General features: G+C 40.5%; 1 protein-coding gene across 1 annotated transcript in view; it reads left to right on the top strand.

The window, feature by feature from the left end:
* The window catches only part of LOC126253206 (SUMO-activating enzyme subunit 2), a 145,111-nt gene that overhangs the window by 92,832 nt on the left and 30,708 nt on the right, over positions 1-21,571 (top strand). The window contains exons 7-10 of the mRNA XM_049954383.1: positions 2,755-2,884; positions 2,986-3,203; positions 12,702-12,872; positions 15,968-16,050. Of these exons, the coding sequence (XP_049810340.1) occupies positions 2,755-2,884; positions 2,986-3,203; positions 12,702-12,872; positions 15,968-16,050 (602 nt within the window). The remainder of the gene's footprint in view (positions 1-2,754; positions 2,885-2,985; positions 3,204-12,701; positions 12,873-15,967; positions 16,051-21,571) is intronic.

The following is a 21,571-nucleotide window of genomic DNA, read 5'->3' as shown; positions in this document are numbered from 1 at the left end:
CCTAGAGAGAGAGAGAGAGAGAGAGAGAGAGAGAGAGTGTGTGTGTGTGTGTGTGTGTGTGTGTGTGTGTGTGTGTGGGCGCGCGCACGCGCGACTTTTAAATGTTAATCATGTTCTTTATCAAATGTGTGACACTGGTTAAAGTCATAGGCATGGTTCTGAGTCATGAGGGCTGAGATAGCATTAGTTGCAGTTCGACTGTCTCAATAAAATTGAAATTAACTCTCACTCATATGCATTAACAGGAAAATGTCTACTGTCTATTGTTGAATACTGGCAGGGGAAAGAAGAATAGGAAAAAAGGGGAAAAAATGTATCACGGTGGCGCGCATTATTGAGAACCATATTTCAACTTAGTTAACTGTGCCTTGAACATTTATAGCATGCATACAAGTAGCACATCAGTCTTACAGAAATGAGCTGCTCTTTCTGGTGCTGTCATTCAAAGTTCTGTAGCTCTGGCAGAATTTAAATTATAGTAGGGACTATAAAAAACTGCCTAATTAACCAAAAATGGCAATTAAACACTGAAAACTTACAATTTAAGTCTTGTTCATAATGTATGATGTTGTTTCCCAACACATGTGGCAATGCTAATTGGATGTTGTTTATGTTGTGTGATACACAGACACGAGCCAAACCATGAAGCAAAGATTCCTTTGGATGGGATATCCAAGAACAGCCTTCATATCCCTTGTAGGCAGTTTCTGATAAAAGAGGTTATTGATCTCTGTTACTGCTAACAATACAGAAATGACTCAAACATAAGGCAGCATGTTAGATTTAGCAGGAACCAGGAAGAAGTACAGTCCTCCATTAATATATATGAACACTGCATCTATCTCCTCCAGGATACTGCTGATATAATACTTACTATTATTAGTATCCTCATCATTATCAACAACATCAATCCCATGTAGTGTAAGCACATTAAAAGGATGATGTTGATGTTGTGTTTTAACTTTTAAACGTAAAATAATCATATTGCAAATAACCGGAGATACACTGGCATGTATCTGCATCTATGCAGGCCTCTAGCTGTGGTATGGGAGCAACATGGGACTTGTCTCACATGAATTGCCGAGTTACACAGACTGTATAAATGTGGCTGCACTGATAGGCAGTGAGCTTGCGTTAATTGGAAGGCAAGTCTCCAATTCACACAAACACTCAGTTTGTTGTTGCAGAAGTTGATTTGGTCACTATTGATTGCTGTCACAGTACGCCACACCAATGAAAGCAGTAACCATTTTAGTTTTGAGGGCTGTAACAAGCTGCCTGCTGCTCAGATCCCGCTCTGTCCAGTTGTTGTCTTTCTGGATCACAAGAAAAATCTTTATCAGTTTTTATCTGACAAAAATTTGAGGAAATGTTGCATAAATGGTTATGCAACAAATTGAAAACTTTCCTCCAGGCAGAAATATTCAGTCTTGTGAATATTAAACTAGTTACATTGCAGGAAGGACCTCGTGCAGAAAAATTATCTACTTGTATTCATTAGATATGTGCATAAATAAAGTGCAAAGACAAAAGTGCTGATAATGTTGTACCTACTCCCATAATATCTGTGAGGTGTTGAGAGAAGAACATTATGTATAAACCACTCAAATCCAGTATGAAAATGAAATCCTCAATGTCTTTAAAGATCAGATGTGATAGTGAAACTTGTTTTGTATCAGTATACAAAAAATTTACAAATTGAAGGAAACAGTACTACTGTCTATTGTTGAATACTGGCAGGGGAAAGAAGAATGGGAAAAAAAGGGGGGAAATGTATCATGGTGGCAAAGAGGGGGGGGGGGGAGGGGGAAATCAGAAAAATAGCTGTAACTAAAGCCAAGCAGCAGTTCAGTATCTGTACTCTCCGAAAGTTCTGTCTTCGTCTAAGTTGTGAACCAAACAAAACATACCTGCTCTCACCTTTGTGCCTCTGAAATGTTCTATCCTCCAACTTGCTTTTGATGCTAAAATGAATGCAGTTAGGCTGATTTTGCTCCTTGCAGTGTAGCAAGAGGGTCGACCCTTGTGGCCCTGCTGTTCTAGGCGCTTCAGTCCGGAACCGTGCTGCTGCTATGGTCGCAGGTTCGAATCCTGCCTCGGGCATGGATGTGTGTGCTGTCCTTAGGTTAGTTAGGTTTAAGAAGTTCTAAGTTCTAGGGGACTGATAACCTCAGATGTAAAGTCCCATAGTGCTTAGAGCCATTTGAATCATTTTTTTGTAGCAAGAGGAAAATTCCTTCTCTAATTGATCGGCTTAGGAAATGATGTTGGGTGATATGTAAACATAAACAAGACTACCCTAGAAATTTTTCAAAATTTGTAATGTATCTTCAGATACTTTTTGTCATAATTTTTTGTATCTTTTTTCAATTGCAGTAACTTTTTGTAGCTATGTTCATAGTACCTAATTGCAGGCAAACCAATCAGCGTTCTCTATTTGTAATTTTGTTGTTGTAAGTAAACAGCGAACAAATGACAAAAAGAAGTTGCAGTGGCAGCAATAGGATAGACCTGTGATTACCATCACAGGTGTACCATTAGTAAATTAATTGTCCGTAAATAACTTCTTCCCTAGCAGTGTGTTGTTGATTCACACTTGTTTCAGTTTTACATATAATAGTTGATGCAGAAGAGGTATATAGATAATGGTGGTCTTATCATCTTTTAACTAATATTCATGTAGTTAGTTTATATTTTTACATATCAGTGTCATGAATTTTGTGTCAATAAATAAATGTTTAATTATTGTTTCAGTCTTTGGGTGAGGGTAGTCAGTTAATATGGGATAAAGATGACAAAGATGCTATGGACTTCGTTGCTGCATGTGCTAATATCAGAGCACATATATTCAAAATTCCTCGGAAATCTCGATTTGAGATAAAGTGTAAGAATACTGTTACTTTCAATTTCCTTTGTGTGCCACCATTTTTTATATCCTGTGAGAAACAGGAAAAAATGAAACTAATGAGTAATTATCATTTACAGCAATGGCGGGCAATATTATTCCTGCGATCGCAACAACAAATGCTATTATTGCTGGTATTGTGGTCCTTCATGCAATAAATATTCTTCAAAAACAGGTGGAACGCTGTCAGTCTGTATACCTTCGTTTGAAGCCCAATCATCGCAATCAATTGATTGTACCAGAAAAGCATATGATTCCACCAAATCCAAAGTGTTATGTCTGTTCGCCAAAACCAGAGGTTAGTTTTACTTACTTTATTTATACAGAACTTTTATGTTTGCTTGTTGATTGAAGTAGAGCAGCGTATCTCTCCCTTCCTTATGAAGTGCTGCCAACAAAAGTATTGTAGCCTATATATTATGTTTGACACTACACATAAACATGAGATGTGTGAGAAAAGTAATGAGACTGACAACACTGCGAGCAATCTGGCAGTGCTGTGTTGTGTTGACCGATGTGTTCATCCCCTACAGATGCTCAGTCACAGTTTCAGCTTTGTACAGCCATCATGTGGTTTTTGAGAGGGCTGTCAGCGAAGTTGTGCTTTTATTGCGTGTTACAAAAATGTCACCGCAGAATTTAGAGCAATGTCATGCTATCAAGTTTTGTGTTTAAACTTGTGAAATCAGCAAATGTGACCTTTGGAAAGTTAAAACAGAACTATGAGGAACACTCCTTATCAAGAGCACCAGTTTTTCACTGGCAAAAATCCTTTTTGGAAGGCTGAGAACTTGTTGAAGATGAACCTCACTCAGGGAGATCTTAAACTTCAAAAACTGATGGAAACATCAAATGTGTGCATGCTCTTGTGAGATTAGACACATGAACGTTAAGGATGATGGGAGATCTGTTCAACTTACACTTTCTCTGTACATCAAATATTGACTGATGATTTGCCTGTGCAAAAGGTTTGTGCCAAAATGGGGCCAAAAAACCTCACAACTGAGCAGAGGACAATCAAAGAAACATGTACGTAGATCATCTTGAGAGGATAGCCAATGACACTGTATGTTTCAGTCGTTGATCACAGGTGGTGACTTATATTTTTGAATATAATCATGAACAAAGTGGCAAAGTGAGGAGTGGCATACTTTGACATCTCAACCAGCAGAAGAGCAAATCAAAATGGGAGGGTGGGGTAAACCTGTGACAGGACACAGGTTTATCGACACCATCAGGGGCCGGGCCACCTATGAAAGCAGCCATGTCATTCACCAGTTCTGTTTCAATCATTGCAAGCTTTTTATACTGGTATGATGACCAACCAGCTGACCACCAGGATAAACGGCCACTGCCAAACTCTGACCAAGAACAAGGTAGACCACCCGTTGCACAGCATGCAGCTGAACATAACACACTTGATGTCAATGGCTGCTGCTCTACTCAAGCCATCTGGATTCTTCCCTCCACCATCACCTTTTATGAACTGTGCAGATGTAAGTTAATCCCTACTACACTCTCTCTGCTCCCTTAATTATCCCGCCCTCAACCTGTAGTAATGTATTGTCCCCACACTCTCCGCCCAGCAGTTTCCACCCCCCTCTGTCCTCCCCACTCTAATCTCCCCCCTGTTTATGTGCTGCCTTCAGTCAACACATCCCCCTGTCTTACACTGCTCCTTTCATTTTTTGCTTCTTTTTTCCTCACTTCCCTGCTCACAACCTCCTGACACTGCACATGTTGGCATTCTAGTCCCCACACACTCCACCAGACAGCAGTGCTAGTCTCTCCCCACAGATACACTACTACTATCCCTTCCCCTCCCCAACCCCTCCAGATTGCTGCTTGCATCCCACATGATAACTGCATTCCGGCTGGAGATGCTGGAGTTGGCAGTTACATGTTCATGAGATGTACTTGCTTGCGTGTATGACTGGTGTGTGTCTGTATTTAACTGATGAAGGCTGTGGCCAAAAGCTTCATGTAAGTGTCTTTCAATTGGGCCTGTCTGCAATTTAACATATCTTCTTTACTGTAAGAAGCAATCTGTCTTTTCCTTCATTGTTGATAACTGTTGTTGAAATATTGCAGTGATATATTTTGTATAAAACTCTTATAGAAATATTTTAAGTTTGTGATTGTGGTCTTTTGAAGTAAGTTGCTGTAATGGTCAGCAAATATTGTGTGAGCCGAGACGGGCCAGTTTATAGTGAAATGCCATTGTACCAATTTACAGGGTCTTTCTGTAAGAGCATGCAAAAATTTAACAGGGCATAAAGGGGATGCTCTACTGAACAGTTTGAGGTAGGAAACCTGGGGTCAGAGAAGCCAGCTTAAGGAGATAATAGAAATAAAATCACGTTACTGTGTACTTTTTTATTTACATTAGTTACAATTAACTGCAAATGCCATCATTGACACAGCAAATGTACCATTTGTACTGTATCTTACAAAATATGCTGAAACTATCAACCTCAGTGCAAGCATGACATCGGCAAACAAGATTCTGAAAAACTCTGACAAATACCCCCTAGTGTGTTTCGAATCACATCACAGGCAGCTACAATTCTGTCAACTAGTGCCATTTCCATTCCACTGGGGGCTCATACACAAGTGACTTTAGATATCCCCACAGAAAATAATCAAGTGTATTCCGGTGAGATGACCTCACAAGCCATGGAATAGGATATCCCTTTGCAGTCCAGCGACCAGGAAATACTTCCTAGTAATCAGCCTCATTGTCCTCTTGTCCTTGCAAGAAATAAAGAATGTACATGTAAATAAACAGCACAGTATGTGTAAACTTGTATGTATGTTAGTTGTAAATAAGCTGGAAAGTGGTAATGCTAGACAAAGTGGTAGCCAAGTTTACTTCTGTACCTTCTTAAGCTTGGCTTCTCCGAGCCCAGATTCCTTACCTCAGGTTGTTCAGTGGAGCATTCTCTATGCCCTGTTATATTTTTGCACACTCGTGTGGGAACACCCTGTATGTGTGTAAATCACCCATGTCCAGCTTTCCCTCCAGCAATGATGGTGTTTTTTTTTTTTTTTTTTAACTAAAACCAGTGGAGGGGTAAAGTTGTGTTGGTAGAGCTGAAGGTTCGCAATGGATTATTTCAAGTACTCGACAGCTTTAGACCATTTCTCCATGAAAATTATTTTAATAGTTAGGGGGAAAAGTGAGTTATGACGGCGTTCCAGTGCCTCTAACACAAAAATGGCTACTCAAAATGAAAAGTGTCAGACATGAGAATTTTAGAGCATTAATAATTGTATAAAAAATCTCCTAATTTTTAAAATTCACTAGCCTCTTTTCAAAGATACAAGTAAAAATCTGAAAGTATTCTTAGCACTAAAGAAGAAACATTCATAAAAATGTGGATATTTTGAGTTTTGAAACAATTGTACTTTCTAACTTTTTTCTCAGTGAAGGGATTAGTGATGAACTTAAGTTCTTCCTTCACCAGTTGCTACATACATTGTTGACCAGTATTATATTTCTAAATTTTTTTGAATAAGTGATATTGAGTAAAACTAAAAAATACCTCTCTTGTAAAATTCTGTAAACGGCGTTTGTTGAGTTTTGTTAAAATGGCCATCAGCTTTTATCTTCAACTTTCTGTGAACTCAACTGTTGCGTGTTGATTGGTATACCGACAGTCCCCAACAGATCTGAGTGAATTGTATCCTTTGGGACCCAGGGTTTAGTGCTATACTTGCCTTATAGCCGTCAGTGGACTTCTGGACTGTCTGAGTCTTGTGGTCATTCCCACACTGTGTCGATGATTTATGTATTTGGTACAGTTCCCCAGTTGGTAGGCATTGCCAAGCATCAACTCCAAGGAGCATAAAGAGGTCAGCTTCTTGAACCTCTCCGGTAGTAGCTTCCAATTTTCTCGTGCTATATCAAGGGTCATGCACTTTAGTTGCCGCACCACAGTCCACCCCGACACATACCTTAACTTGGAGAACCATGTCTCTGGAGTAACAAAATTGAATTTTTGAGCTTTCTCTTTAGCCATAAACTGACATGGTTGCTACATCTACCAGCTTAAAACATCTTGTCTAAAGAAACTTAATGCTCTCTGCTTTCTTAACTGCACCTTCCGTGGACAGTGAGTGCTCCACTCTCATATGCTTCATAGGGCACTGGTCTTGTCACAGTTACATTATAGATGCCAGATATATGGTTTGGCGGCACTATTAGCTATGTGACTGTTAGACCCCATTCATTATTATGGAGTACATATAGCCACTAGAACCTTTCCTACAAGCCTCACCACAGTCTTCTTGGGTAAGCCAGGATTCTACCTCTATGGTTTCAAACCCACGAACTGCTACTCAGTTACACCATCTGCCAGTTGCTTAGCCACTCAAAACATCACTTTGTTTTACTCTCAGAAGAGTGTTACCACCCTGACAAGCTATTAGGGCAGGCTTCAAAAGTGAAGTGTCTTTGGAAATTCTTAAGAGTCCTTCATTTTCCAACTCCCAAATGGACCTGTGCGGTGACTTAGTCCTCTCTGGTGCATACCCAGACCACAGACCTAGTTAAGCTTATGTCATGGGTTTAAAATCTCTGATACCCATAGTGTTTATCAGTGTAGCATCCTCTGTCCTTCAGCGGTATCATAGTGCTTGAATATTTATGCTGATTGCTCAAAAGACGCAGAAAATACAGAATATGCTTTAATGCATGTTGAAGGCCATGAACAAATTTCATCAGATGCCTGTAGTGTCTTAATGGCACAACTGGTGGATGCTGCTAGAGCCCATCGTTTCATGAAGAAGAAAACTCTCAACAATTGTTAATATGTAATTACTCTAGGAATAGTCTGCAGGCTATTGATTGACACTACCTTCACCATCCGGTTGTGTTGTGTCTGTAATCAATCCATGACATCATTTATGAGCTCAGCCATACTGCATGCTCTCCCATTTTCCACTGGATTCTGGCGAATGAGCTAACTGATCATTTATCCAGAATGGTGACCACAAGCCTGATGTTTGAGACACTGGGTACAGATAAGACTTGGAATTCACTACAATTGGAGCATGGAACGGTAAACTAGTGTCCCTCCAACCAACTGCACACCATTAAGGAGACCTCTGCTGTGTTACATTCCTCCTCCTGTTTGTTACACGAAAATAATGCACTCACTTGTACGAACTTAGGTTGGTCATATCTACCTGACTCCTGATTTTATTCTTTACTATGCTAGTTGCTTCCTCAATATGACTTCGGTGCTTTATTGACGGTGGCTCACATCATTATAATATTCCCCTTCGTACAGCACTCTGAATGAACTTTAACCTCGGAATTAGCTGATTTTGACAGGAGAGGTGCATAAATCTTTTACTTTCTCATAGGCTGTGACTTTTGTTCCTAACTTTAATGATTCAGCCCTGTCGTTGGGAGTAGGGTGGTTGTGGGAGAGATGTTTCTGTTGCAGGTGGGCATTGAGAGGACCCGATTTTGGGCCTCTTTATACATTTCCTGAAGTTGTTTTAAATTCTTAGCATTTTCAGTGTTCTCTGTGTCTCTGCTCGGACATTTTCCATACTACGTTGTAACACACTTGGATGGCTTTTGTTCCCAGTTAGTGATGCCGTTCCCCGTTAAATTGTTTAATGAATAAGGGGCTGAGGACTATCTTTGTATGGTCCTTCATCACCATACAACCTTTATGAAATATTAACCTCTCCTTACACTTGCCCTCCACATAAAGCGGTTAACTTTCATTAAAAAGTTTCCTATTTGTGGCTGGTTAGCCATGGTGTAGCTGTAATTAGTGTAGGGGCAAATGATGTCTACATTAGAGATGTAGAAATGTCTACAGGAGATATTTTTATGAGCTATCTGGGACAACCATTTATCTCTATAAAGGACTGGGTTGGACTTCAAGTCTGTTTGTAAAGTGACTCCTTCTCAGTGCCCACAAATGAGCGGCTGCAGATGGGGAGGGGGTGTACATATGAAGCAATGTTCAGATAAGTAGATTCTGACTTGTTGGCTTGTTAGGAAGCAGCATGATCAGATACATGGTCCAGTCACATTAATGTGACCATCATCACGGAAAAACCACTCACCGATGGCATGTGGCAGCACTAGCAATGGATGGTATATAGAATGTGTTGGGGGAGATGTGGAAAACAGTGCAGTCACTTTTGTAAAGCAGAAATGGAGCAGTTTATCTGACATTCAAAAGGACATGATCATTGGCTTTCGAGCCAAAGATGGAAGCATTTGCAAAACGGCTAAGTTTGTAAAAGGTTTGCTTGCCACAGGGGTTAAAGTATACCATGCCTGGCAAAATGTTGCTATTCCAAACTGGTGTGAGGCAGTGTGGTGGACAATGGGCCATAGATGAAAGGGGTGAATGATAGCTGCGGAGATGTGACTGGTAAACAGACAAGCAACTGTTGTGAAACTGAGTGCTCAGATGAACCAGGGGGCAACCAACAGTCTCTCCTCAATGATCATACAGTGAATGTTGCTGCATGTGTACTTGCACAGCAGTCACCTGATTCATGCACCCATGCTGACTGCTGTTCATCGGCGACAAATGCTGGAATTTGCATGCCAGTATCACAACTGGACACCTACTGAGTGGTGACAGGTGGTCTTTCCAGATGAACCATGTTTTATACTCCATCGGACAGATGAATGTTGGCATGTATGGCATGAAACATATGAAAACAGAGGGTCCAGACAGGAGGAGAGAGCGTTATGGTCTGGGGTATATTGTCATGGGATTCCGTGAGTGATCTTGCCATTCTGGAAGGCAATTGGATCAACACAGATATGCATCTATCCTTGGGGATCATGTCCACCTCTGCATGTAGTTTGCTTCTCCTCGACACAGTGGCATTATCAGCAGGACAATGCAATGCGTCACACGGCTGGCACTATACATGCGTGATTCAAGGATCACCAGGATGAGTTTAGTGCACTCCCCTGGGGGCCCCAAACACCTGAATTTAAATCCAGCCGAGAACCTGTGTGACCACACGAATCAGGTTGTTCACACTGTGGATCCTCAGCCAAGAAGCCTAGCACAGCTGGCCACAGGCACTGGAGTCAGCATGGCTCCACACCCCTGTTGGCACCTTCCAGAACCTTATTGACACTTTTCCTGCACATCTCGTTGCAGTCCACACTGCAAAACATGATTATTTAGGGTTTTGACAGGTTATCACATTAATGTGATGCTGGACTGTGTAGATAAGATTTGAGAGAAGGTAATATGTTTGTAGAGAGAGAAATTAATAGTGTGATTTTTTAAATAAGAAAGTCCTAATTTTAAATGTCGCCTTCTCTTACGTAGCAGCAGTCCCTAATACATAAATATTAAGGACTATTTTAGGTTGTGTACAGGCAGTTTCACATACAAGGATGCATTGTGTGACTATGAACCCTGCCTAGTTTTGTTGAGAACAACTTCAAAATCTGGAACACCCTTCCCCTCCCACCCACTGTCACACTTGATTTTCCTAGAAGCAGTTTCCCAAATCAGTTTACTTTTCCTTTCTCTGCTTGACAAACTACCTTCAGTGTTGTTGATGTATGACTCAAAGTACCCATAAAAAGTTTAGATCACATTAAATGCACTAACTGTGAGCTGCACTTGACTCTGAAAATTATTTCATCCCAGCAATGAAACATTAGCCTCCTACAGTGACTCAACATGAAGCAGTATGACCAAGCACTTTTTTGTGGAGTACTTTCATTTTACAGTTTACAAAAAAGTGTCTTACACTATATCCTCCAACATCAGTGACAAACACCTGAACTACTGCTAGGCTGTAACAAACAAGAAGTTTTCTTTTTACATAGTCTTAGCCTTAACTCATACAGTTTATCGTACAAATCATAACATTTTTTTAAGGAAAACACAATTTTTTGTTTTAAAGGTACAATGGCTAAGTGACTCACATTTTCCTTCCATTCTATGTATGAGGGTAAGTCTATTATTATCCACAATTTAGTTATAGTTTTGTTATTTTGGTAGTACTGTTGTTTTACATTCATGATGCATGCTTTGTTTATTTGTTGATATATCTTCGCAGTTTTAAAGCTGCTATGTTACTTTCGTTATTGCTGCTTTGCTGTTAATCATGGCTGCTCCGCTGTCTATTTGCACCAAAGAAGAGCAATGTTCAGTGATCCATTTTTTTGTAGTCAGAAGGTGTATCAGGGGCTGAAATTCATCGAAGACTTTCAGTATGGTACGGGAACAGTGTTTTGCCACAATGGAGTGTGTACGAATGGATTGGAAAATTCCGAAAGAGTTCCACAAGTGTTACGCACTATGAAGGAGCTGGACGACCGTTCATTGCCACAAATGAAGACAGCATTGACCGTTCACATGAAATGATTCTCTTAGACGATTAACTATTGACAAAGTGGCACATCGTCTGCAAATTAGTCACGGTTCTGCCTACTAAATCATCCACAACAGGCTTGGGTTTAATAAAGTTTGTGTAAGATGGGTCCCAAAACAACTCACACAGTTGCATAAACAAACACGGTTGGACATCTGCAAAAATATTTGGATCGTTATGGTAACGAAGGGGACAACTTCTTAGACAGGATCATTACTGGTGACGAAACATGGATCCATCATTACGAGCCAGAGAGTAAACAGCAGAGTATGGAATGGAAACATCCAACTTCACCGTGCAAGAAAACGTTCAAGGCCCTACCGTCCACAGGAAAACTGATGCTTACAGTTTTTTGGAAGGCGCAAGGTCCAGTACTGGAACGTTATGGGGAAAGGGGCACAACAAGAAACAGTGTACATTACAGTGAGATGTTTTCTGCCAAACTAAAGCCTGCAATTTGAAGCAAACACCGAGGATTGCTGTCAAAAGGTGTTGTGTTGTTGCACTATAATGCCCATCCGCATACTGCTGCCCACACTGCTGAAACGCTCCAGAAACTCGAATAGTACTGGATCATCCTCCATATAGTCCCAATCTTTCCCCTTCTGACTATCCCTTGTTGGCCCACTCAAACAGGCATTAAGGGGGCATTGATATGCCTCGGACGAAGCAGTGAAAGAAGCGGTTCATTCCTGACTCTCAACTCAACAGAGAACCTTCTATTATGAGGGCATCAGGAAGCTTGTACAAAGATGGACCGATTGCATTGAAATGCAAGGAGGTTATGACAAAAAATTATGTTCTTGTAAATTTCCTATTTGATTACAATAAAATTTTATAACTACTTTGCCAATAATAATTGACTTACCCTCGTATGTTTGAGGGAGAGGGAGTTTGATCAGGTAATTCATGCCAGCAATGTGTCCTGTAGACTTCCTCAAATGCGATAAGCTTCCTGTATTCAGTATTGTCCCAACAACATGTTTCTTTGCTGGTCCATCATTAATAACATTTGTTGGATTGCAGAAATCATCATATAAAGTTCTTTCATGCTCAAATTCAGTTACATGTATATCAGTTTACGTCTTGCACTAGTGTTTGTAGTTATTGTCAGCAAATTACAGTAAACTTAGTCCTGCCAGATAATACTGTTCAGTGTTCTACAGGAAAGTGTTATTCATTTTGCACCTCATACTTAGTCAAAACTTGCATTAAAAAAGAAACTACTTTTATATTTCCAAGAATTTGAGGATCACACATGTCACTCACAATAGCAGTCTCTCTCTCTCTCTCTCTCTCTCTCTCTCTCTCTCTCTCTCTCTCTCTCTCTCTCTCCCCCCCCCCCCTTTCAATAGAATAACATTTGAAGAAAACTTAACAATTACATGCATATGTTTTATGCCTTTTGTAGGTCACTGTATTTCTAAATGTGAACAAAGTTACTGTGAAAGAATTGGAAGAACATATCCTTAAAAAGAGACTGAATATGGTTGCCCCAGATGTCATGTTGGATTTGAAGGGTACTGTCATAATATCGAGTGAGGATGGAGAGACAGCTGAAAACAACAACAAAACACTGAGTGTAAGTAAAAAGATAATTGTATTATAACATAAATTTTAGTACATTTTGTTTTCACTCAACGTTTCCATACAAAAGTCATGATCCTGGTCTACTTCCTGTACGTTTTACAGAACTCCTGGTTATTCAATAGTTGTGATTCGACTCTCTCAGGTGCTAGAATTTTGAAAGCCACATTAACTTAGTCTGCATACATTGATTTCTTGATTGTTAAATATGTTAGCTTTAAAATGTATACTCATTACAACATAATTGTTTTATGCTTATTATGCATGAAACGTGCCAGAATTTTTTATTGATAAGATCTATTTACTGACCTGACAAATGAAGAACAGAAAGTGAGAGATTGTACATAGTCCATAAGAATTGTTAATAAATATTTTTTTCTTCAAAAGCATGCAGGTAGTCATTTTTTCCAAAGTGCTGTCTGTGAATGGAATATGAGATGGCAAATAATACTTCCACATACCCTTCACTACATATTATGCAGCTGTTTGGAAATGGAGATATAATACTGCTGAATGATTACACTAAATAGTCAGTTATTTACTTCACAGTTATGGAATACTGTACTTGCATAAAAGAGGGAAATATGCTTTGATGTGGACTAAAATGTTAACATTTCATTTTGCGCATAATACTGTGTACAGTGTTTGCTAACGCCAAATGGTAGGAAGTTCCATCTCTGTCCACAGCGAATCTGTTTAGGTATTAAGAATTTATTTGGAAAGTGCTGAATCATTTAGCAAGGATTATGTGAAATTTTAAAATACATTATATCAGTCTCACACTTTTTGGGTAGGCCACAGAAACAGACAGATTGAAGAAATGTTTTTAGAGCTACGTCAGTGAGAAGCTAAATTACTTCGAAGCTGGATGAAGTGGTACTTTCAACAAATTTAAACTCAGCTCTGTACATGACTAAGTTTTAAGTGTTTGATTGTAAGATAAATACTTTATACTTACAGCTGCCAACATGACTTTTCATTTCTAAATTTAAGCTATATGTAAATAAAGAGAAAGACAAATGGAAGGGGATAAATACATGTGAACATAAGCTGATAGGTACACTAGCTTTTGAAAACGTTTTTCCTTCATCTGGCAATTGCTAGGGGAGGTGTGGAGAAAAATACAGTGAAACCCCACTTTTCCGCTTTTCAAGGGACTTAGTAAAAATGGTGTAAAATGCAGGAAAATGCAAAATGTGGGAAATAATGTTTTAAGTGGTAAAAGTTACATACAGGATCCCCCTTTGCATTTTCGCACTTCATGTATGATATATGTACATCATAGGCTTTGAAATACTCGCCAAGGACTTGTTTATTATCTAATAAAAACCGCTGATGTCACAGGAACTGGTGATTCTCTGGGAAGTAGAAATGTTTAGGTTAATTTCATGCATCATAATCAATGTTTTTTGAAAGTCTGCAGCTGTCATTCATTATTTAAATAATGAAACACTGCACCAGTTACGTATTTATTCGTGCATAGCATGATGCATTTCGAGAATCTTTTCATGTCAAATGCAAATATTGATTATTACATAAGTATTTTTTGAGGTCTTAGCATATGTGTTCTGCATGTCTTGCGTTGTAGTCATCTTTTAGAGGTTATCAGGTACTGTGTCTCCTCAATTCTGTAGAAAACCACACATGTGCAAACTCACATTGTTTGTGAAAGACCTCAAAAAATACGTATGTTAATATTGCACTTGGCAATCAGAATAAATTCTCAAAACATTTCTTGTTAAGCATAAAAAATATGTAATTGGTGCTGTGTTTAAACCAAAAACATTTGAATAACGCTAAGTCATCAAAGTGTCAACTAGCGCTACAAGTGGCCAAACGATGAAATACGCTAAATATGGTTTGACAAAGGTGTCATGACGATCACAACAATCAGGAAGCTATGCATGTGCATTAGAGACAGTTTTGGAAATGGTCATGATATCTTTATTTTAAAAAACCTAGTTACTCCCATCAGCCTACACACTGAGTAATGCTTGGCAGCAGGAGATACAGCAAGAATTGTTCCAACTTTTATCCCATTTACCAGTTCAGATCCACTGAGTAGAGTGCCGTGGTGTCAAGAAATTTAACCATGTAACGTTTGTAAACATTACTTGACGGCCAGTGCCATGCCAGCGTCATTTTACGTCAGTTTTTTCTCCACAAACATTTTTTCATAAAGAGTAAATCGCAGGAAAATTATAAATATGTTAACACAAAATCGGATGAGAGTTAATATTGTGGACATAAGAAATTTGACAGAAGTGATAAAAAAAACATCATAAATGGCAGAAAACATTAATTCTGGGAAAGTAAATGTGGGGTTATACTAAAACACTGTTAGTATTAAGAAAATAATAGAGGGAAACATTCCACGTGGGAAAAACATATCTAAAAACAAAGGTGATGTGACTTACCGAACGAAAGTGCTGGCAGGTCGATAGACAAACAAACAAACAAATGTATGTTTGTGTTTGTTTGTGTGTCTATCGACTTGCCAGCACTTTCGTTCGGTAAGTCACATCATCTTTGTTTTTAGTATTAAGAAAGATATTTATGAAGAGTCCAGATCATGTCTCTTCTTTGTTGCTGAACCGTACAGTAGTTTCCTTCATTACATTTGCACAAAATTTTCCTTTGTTTTTGCCATATGAAGTAACTGATTGTTGCAAAGAAAATGAGCAGTTATTATTTTTGTGTGTGCCATTCTTCTGTCACAAGCCAATATAATCTTGTTCTGCCTTCGAGTGTAGTTTTAAAATGAATATTAGATTTTGTACTAATTCTGTTTCTTTATTAAAAAGTAATCTGTTCATGTATCAGTATCATAATTAACAATATTATGAAAAGGATAGTTGCTACTCACCGTATAGCAGAGGTACTGAGTCACAGACAGGCATAAAAAAAAGAATGTCAAACAGAGTTTTCAGCCAAACGGGCCTCCATCAGAATATTTTCTCTTGTATCATGTAAATGAGATTTCTCTATTTTCTGTCTAGATGTTTGCAATAAGAATTTTTTTTTGTATTTGAATCACTGATTATTCATTGAGTTTACTCCTTACTAATCTACTGATTATTTATTGTACAGGAAATTGGAATTACTGATGGAACAGTGCTGAAAGCTGATGATTTCCTTCAGAATTACGAGCTTTCTATTACCATTATGCATAAGTAAGTAAGAAGTGAATGTTTGATTATGTAAAAATGTAGAATATTATGACTTAGCATCTGCTAGTATGTAGGTTCATGTTTGGCATAAAAAATAGTTGCTGTTAGTCATGGCACATATTCTAAAAAGCTTGATGTGCAGCTTAATGTAAATGTCACCAGAAGTCCAAGTCCAGAAATTAAAAACATTATTCCTTTCCATTTAAAAATTATATAATTTGTAAAATATGCCATATTAGTGAATTTGCAAACCAGCACATCAAATGAAATTCTTTCTAACTACTCTCAAACCTTTTCAGTAGCTTGGGGCTTCTCACATGAACTTGAAGACAATGAAGTGTGCTGAGGGAAAGATATCCATCATTATCAACTGAATGTTATCTCCAGTAATATGGACGTAATACATAACATTCACACTGTGTTCTGTGAGAGTGACAGATGGGTCGTGCAAAAGGGTCCTGCATCAACAGTGATGGACTGTGAACTCGGCATCATTTGTGCCATGTGTCCGTCAATGGATTGCAGTGATGGTAGTTGTTTCACAGACACAGCTGCCTGTTCTGCTTCATAGAGCAACCCCCTAAAATACACTACTGGCCATTAAAATTGCTACACCAAGAAGAAATGCAGATGATAAACGGGTATTCATTGGACAAATATATTATACTAGAACTGACATGTGATTACATTTTCACACAATTTGGGCGCATAGATCCTGAGAAATCAGTACCCAGAACAACCACCTCTGGCCGTAAAAACGACCTTGATATGCCTGGGCATTGAGTCAGAGCATGGATGGTGTGTACAGGTACAGCTGCCCATGCAGCTTCAACACGATACCACAGTTCATCAAGAGTAGTGACTGGCGTTTTGTGACGAGCCAGTTGCTCGGCCACCATTGACCAGACGTTTTCAATTGGTGAGAGATCTGTAGAATGTGATGGCCAGGGCAGCAGTCAAACATTTTCTATATCCAGAAAGGTCCGTACAGGACCTGCAACATGCGGTCATGCATTGTCCTACTGAAATGTAGGGTTTCGCAGGGATCGAATGAAGGGTCGTAACACATCTGAAATGTAACGTCCGCTGTTCAAAGTGCCGTCAGTGTGAACAAGAGGTGACAGGACGTGTAACCGATGGCACCCCATACCATCACGCTGGGTGATACACCAATTTGGCGATGACGAATACACGCTTCCAACGTGCGTTCACCTCGATGTCGCCAAACACAGATGCGACCATCATGATGCTGTAAACAGAACCTGGATTCATGCGAAAAAATGGTTTTGCCATTCGTGCACCCAGGTTCGTCATTGAGTACACCATCGCAAGTGCTCCTGTCTGTGATGCAGCATCAAGGGTAACCGCAGCCATGGTCTCCAAGCTGATAGTCCATGCTGCTGCAAACATCATCGAACTGTTTGTGCAGACGGTTGTCGTCTTGCAAACGTCCCCATCTGTTGACTCAGAGATCGAAACGTGGCTGCACGATCCGTTACAGCCATGTGGATAAGATGCCTGTCATCTCAACTGCTTGTGATACGAGGCTGTTGGGATCCAGCATGGCGTTCCGTATTACCCCCCTGAACCCACCGATTCCATATTCTGCTAACAGTCATTGGATGTCAACCAACGCGAGCAGCAATGTCGCAATACGATAAACCGCAATTGCGATAGGCTACAATCCGACCTTTAATTAAGTTGGAAACGTGATGGTACGCGTTTCTCCTCCTTACACGAGGCATCTCAACAACGTTTCACCAGGCAACCCCGGTCAACTGCTGTTTGTGTTTGAGAAATCAGTTGGAAACTTTCCTCATGTCAGCACGTTGGAGGCGTCGCCACCGGTGCCAACCGTGTGTGAATGCTCTGAAAAGCTAATCATTTGCATATCACAGCATCTTCTTTCTGTTGGTTAAATTTTGCGTCTGTAGCACGTCATGTTCGTGGTGTAGCAATTTTAATGGCCAGTAGTGTATTATACAGAGTCCTTCAGTAAGAAAGAACAGATTTCAGTTGTTTATTACAGACAAACTCTGAAAGACAGGAATGCATTGCACATGACCCCACACACACACACACACACACACACACACACACACACACACACACACTACGCCGTACACTCAACATTAGCACCATGAGTTGCTTGAGAAACATAAAAACCACAGTCCACTCATTTCATACATGAATCAACAGGTCCTTGTTGATTGAATCAACTGCTTCAACAATTCAGTTTTCGGCTCTTGAAATGTAGCTCCCATTGGTGGTACAAGGACCCCCTGTTCATCTATGAGTATCATATAATTAACAATATTATGAAAAGGATAGTTGCTACTTACCGTATAGCAGAGGTGCTGAGTCACAGACAGGCACAAAAAAAGACCCCACAGAAAAAAAATCTCAGGGTGGGAGTTCTGCTGACCTGGTAGGCCAAAAGCAGTATACAAGATGTTGTTGTCCAATGCAATAATGTGGGATGGTGTTTTAAGATAATGATCCACCTCATTGTGAAAGTGAAGCAGAGCTCTATCAGGCATAAAAATTAGATCAGTGGTGTGCTTTTAAAGTTGAGTTCACAACAAATTTTGCATGCCAAGGTATGATATTGCTGCCAGTTTCCTCCACAAAAAAGAAAAGTCCATAAATTATGTGAACAGAAACAGCACAAAAAACAGTCACTTTTGGTGAGTCCCTTTTATGTTTAATGCTGATGGCCAGGGTTTTGTGACCCACAAATTCTTACATTATGGCAATTTACTTTACTTGATAGATGAAATGTTGATTCATCCAAAAAGATGAGTCATTAGTAAAAAGTGTTCTCTGCCATATTCTGGAGAACTGAAATGCAAAATTCGTGCCTTTTGTTACGGTCGCCGTTTGCAATTGGTGCAGTAACGGCACCTTGATGCTTCACATGCAGGTGTCGTTTCAGAACATGTTTGAGGAAGTTGAAGTTCCTGGCCTGTCCATCTTGTAGACTTCCAAGGGCTCTTTGTGAATACATCTCGGACGTAGTAGACATTTAAATCAGCTGTGCATAGCCAACCAGTGCTCTTCACTTTGCATATGCAATCGACTTTAAAGAATTTTGCCCTCATGGGCTAAATATTCATTTGCTGAGTACAGGCTTGGCAACCCTGAGGTTCCTGAGCTGGGGTTGCTAAGTGCCACCAGTCTCCTGTTACTGTAAGCTCTGGGCATGCTTCAACGATCAGTGTATAGCGCAGCAGTGGAACATTGTGTGTCGTAGGGAATGGGGATCTTGGCTTGTCCGCCCGGATCACGAGGATGGTGAAAAACTCTATAAAAAAAACCTCAATTTCAAGGTGTGCTGCTCACTAATGAGATGCCATGCCGTTGAGGTGGGACAGTCGTTAGCGGGCATCCACTGGGGAACCTGCCACACCTCAGTTGTATAAGACTTACTCAGGCACACAGGGCTCTGTCTGAGTGGAGCCTTGTTTCCTAGCTGCCCATGGGACCAAGATGGAACTCTCGAAATCATCATCTTCTCCTCCTCCCAGTGGGAAAGGTGTACCGCCTGGGAGTATTCATACCCAACCCTCCAGACGAATGAGGGAGTCTAGCCCTCCTGGTAACCTGTCTCAATTGGATTATAGTAACAGGTCTCAAGGAATCATAAATCAGAATGTGGTTTTGGTCATTAAGACGAAGGAGGCAACGTTTGAAAAATTGCCCCCCTTCTATATCCATAAAGGCTTGGAAGGACTTGCTGAAAGCCTGAAGTCTATTGAATGGCTGTGGAATGGTTCCCTACTGATAGAGACTAATAGGGTAAAGCAGGTGGAACTACTCATGAAGACTGAAAAATTGGGTGAATATGATGTAACTCTAGCAAGAGTGTGGTCACATGCCGTGACATTATGGATATCGACATAGCCGAACTTAAACAGGAATGGGCATTACAGGGGATAGTGGACATAGAGCAAAAGATGTGTAGGAACAATGGAGAAATTGAGAAGAATGCAACCTTCATTGTGACCTTCAATTCTGCAATGTTGCCGGAACATATCATGGCAGGTTTCCTCCAACTTACGGTTAGGCCTTACGTACCTAACCCTATGTGATGCTACAAATGTCAGCGTTTTGGTCACACAACGCTGAGTTGCGGGCGTGAAGTGAACTGTGTGAAATGTGGAAAGGTAGCTCATGAAGCTGGGATTGACCGTCTGTCTCCAACAGTCTGCGTTAACTGCTCTGGGAGCACCCAGTCTAGAGCCGAGACTGCCCTGTTCTTGCAGAGAAACGAAAAATTCAGGAACTAAAAGTCGCCAAATGAATCCCCTATGCTGAAGCCAAAAAGGAATATAAGGCAACGAAACCTTCCATCTTTACTACATCATATGCTTTCATGGCGCAGAAACATGTTCCTAAGGTTGACGCCTCGACACAAGCATTGTCCAGTGTACAGCTATCCACCACCAGCACCTGTACTTGCATGTGTACATGTCAAGGCAAAAGGAGTAAGGATAAAGCAGTCCAAGCAGCCGCTAGAGAAAAGACCAGCAACAGTTCTGTAGTGAGTGTCAAGAAGGCACACAAAAAGCACAGTGCCTCTCAACGCCCCCTTTCCCCCTCATCCTTGAAGGCACAGGGTGTAGGCAAAGGTTCACGACAATCAGGTCAAAAGCTGTTCCGAGCTCCGTCAGATGTCATTCTTTCACATGTGACTGATGAGGAGGACATCATGGAGTTACATGCCTTTTTGATCCAGGCAGCCCCTCCGCTCCCCCTCGCTCTACAAATGCTTCACCTCCGCGGTGCAAAGATAGGGGTAAATTAAAACCACATTGATAAAATGGCATCCTACAGTGGAACTTCCAGGGGTTCAGGATGCATGTGGAAGAACTTCATCTCTTATCTCAGAGTAGACCACTGTGTCTGTGTCTCCAGATAGTCATTTCCATCAATCGTGCACCCCTGACCTATGAGGTTATGTACTCCACAAAAAAGACGACCTGAGTGGAGAGAGCTAGAGGAGGCGTAGGTATTTTCCTCAGTACTGACTACCACTCCTCCTCTCTCTCACTTATAACTACTTTACAAGCAGTTGCTGTATCAGTGCACACGCATCATCTGTTGACAATGTGTTCCCTTTACTTGCCCCCACATGACGCACTTGATGAAGAGGCCCTAACCGACCGTATTACACAGCTCCCCCACCCCTTCATCCTCCGTGGTGATTTTAATGCACACAATGGGCTTTGGGGCTCTGCATCTACTTGCCCCCAGAGGTAGAGCAGAGAGGCTTCTTGTGTCATCATGAGCATACTTGCTAAATGGGGGACACAACACTCACTTCTGCACAACTATGGGTTCGTTCTCTGCCATTAGTCTCTCTCTTTGCTCTCCAGGTCTTGCTCACACTGCTCAATGGGAAGTGGTTCACCTGGCAGATAGGGTGGAACCCGAAAGGAAACCACCAAGATGGTTGCTCGATAGAGCCGACTGGACAACTTATAGCCAGTTGGCCCAGTTTGGACATTGTGCGAATGACTGG

This window comes from Schistocerca nitens, chromosome 4 (genome assembly GCF_023898315.1).
Source record: "Schistocerca nitens isolate TAMUIC-IGC-003100 chromosome 4, iqSchNite1.1, whole genome shotgun sequence".
NCBI lineage: Eukaryota > Metazoa > Arthropoda > Insecta > Orthoptera > Acrididae > Schistocerca > Schistocerca nitens.
Note: the sequence above shows the minus strand (reverse complement) of the source record. Positions and strands in the feature narration are given on the sequence as shown.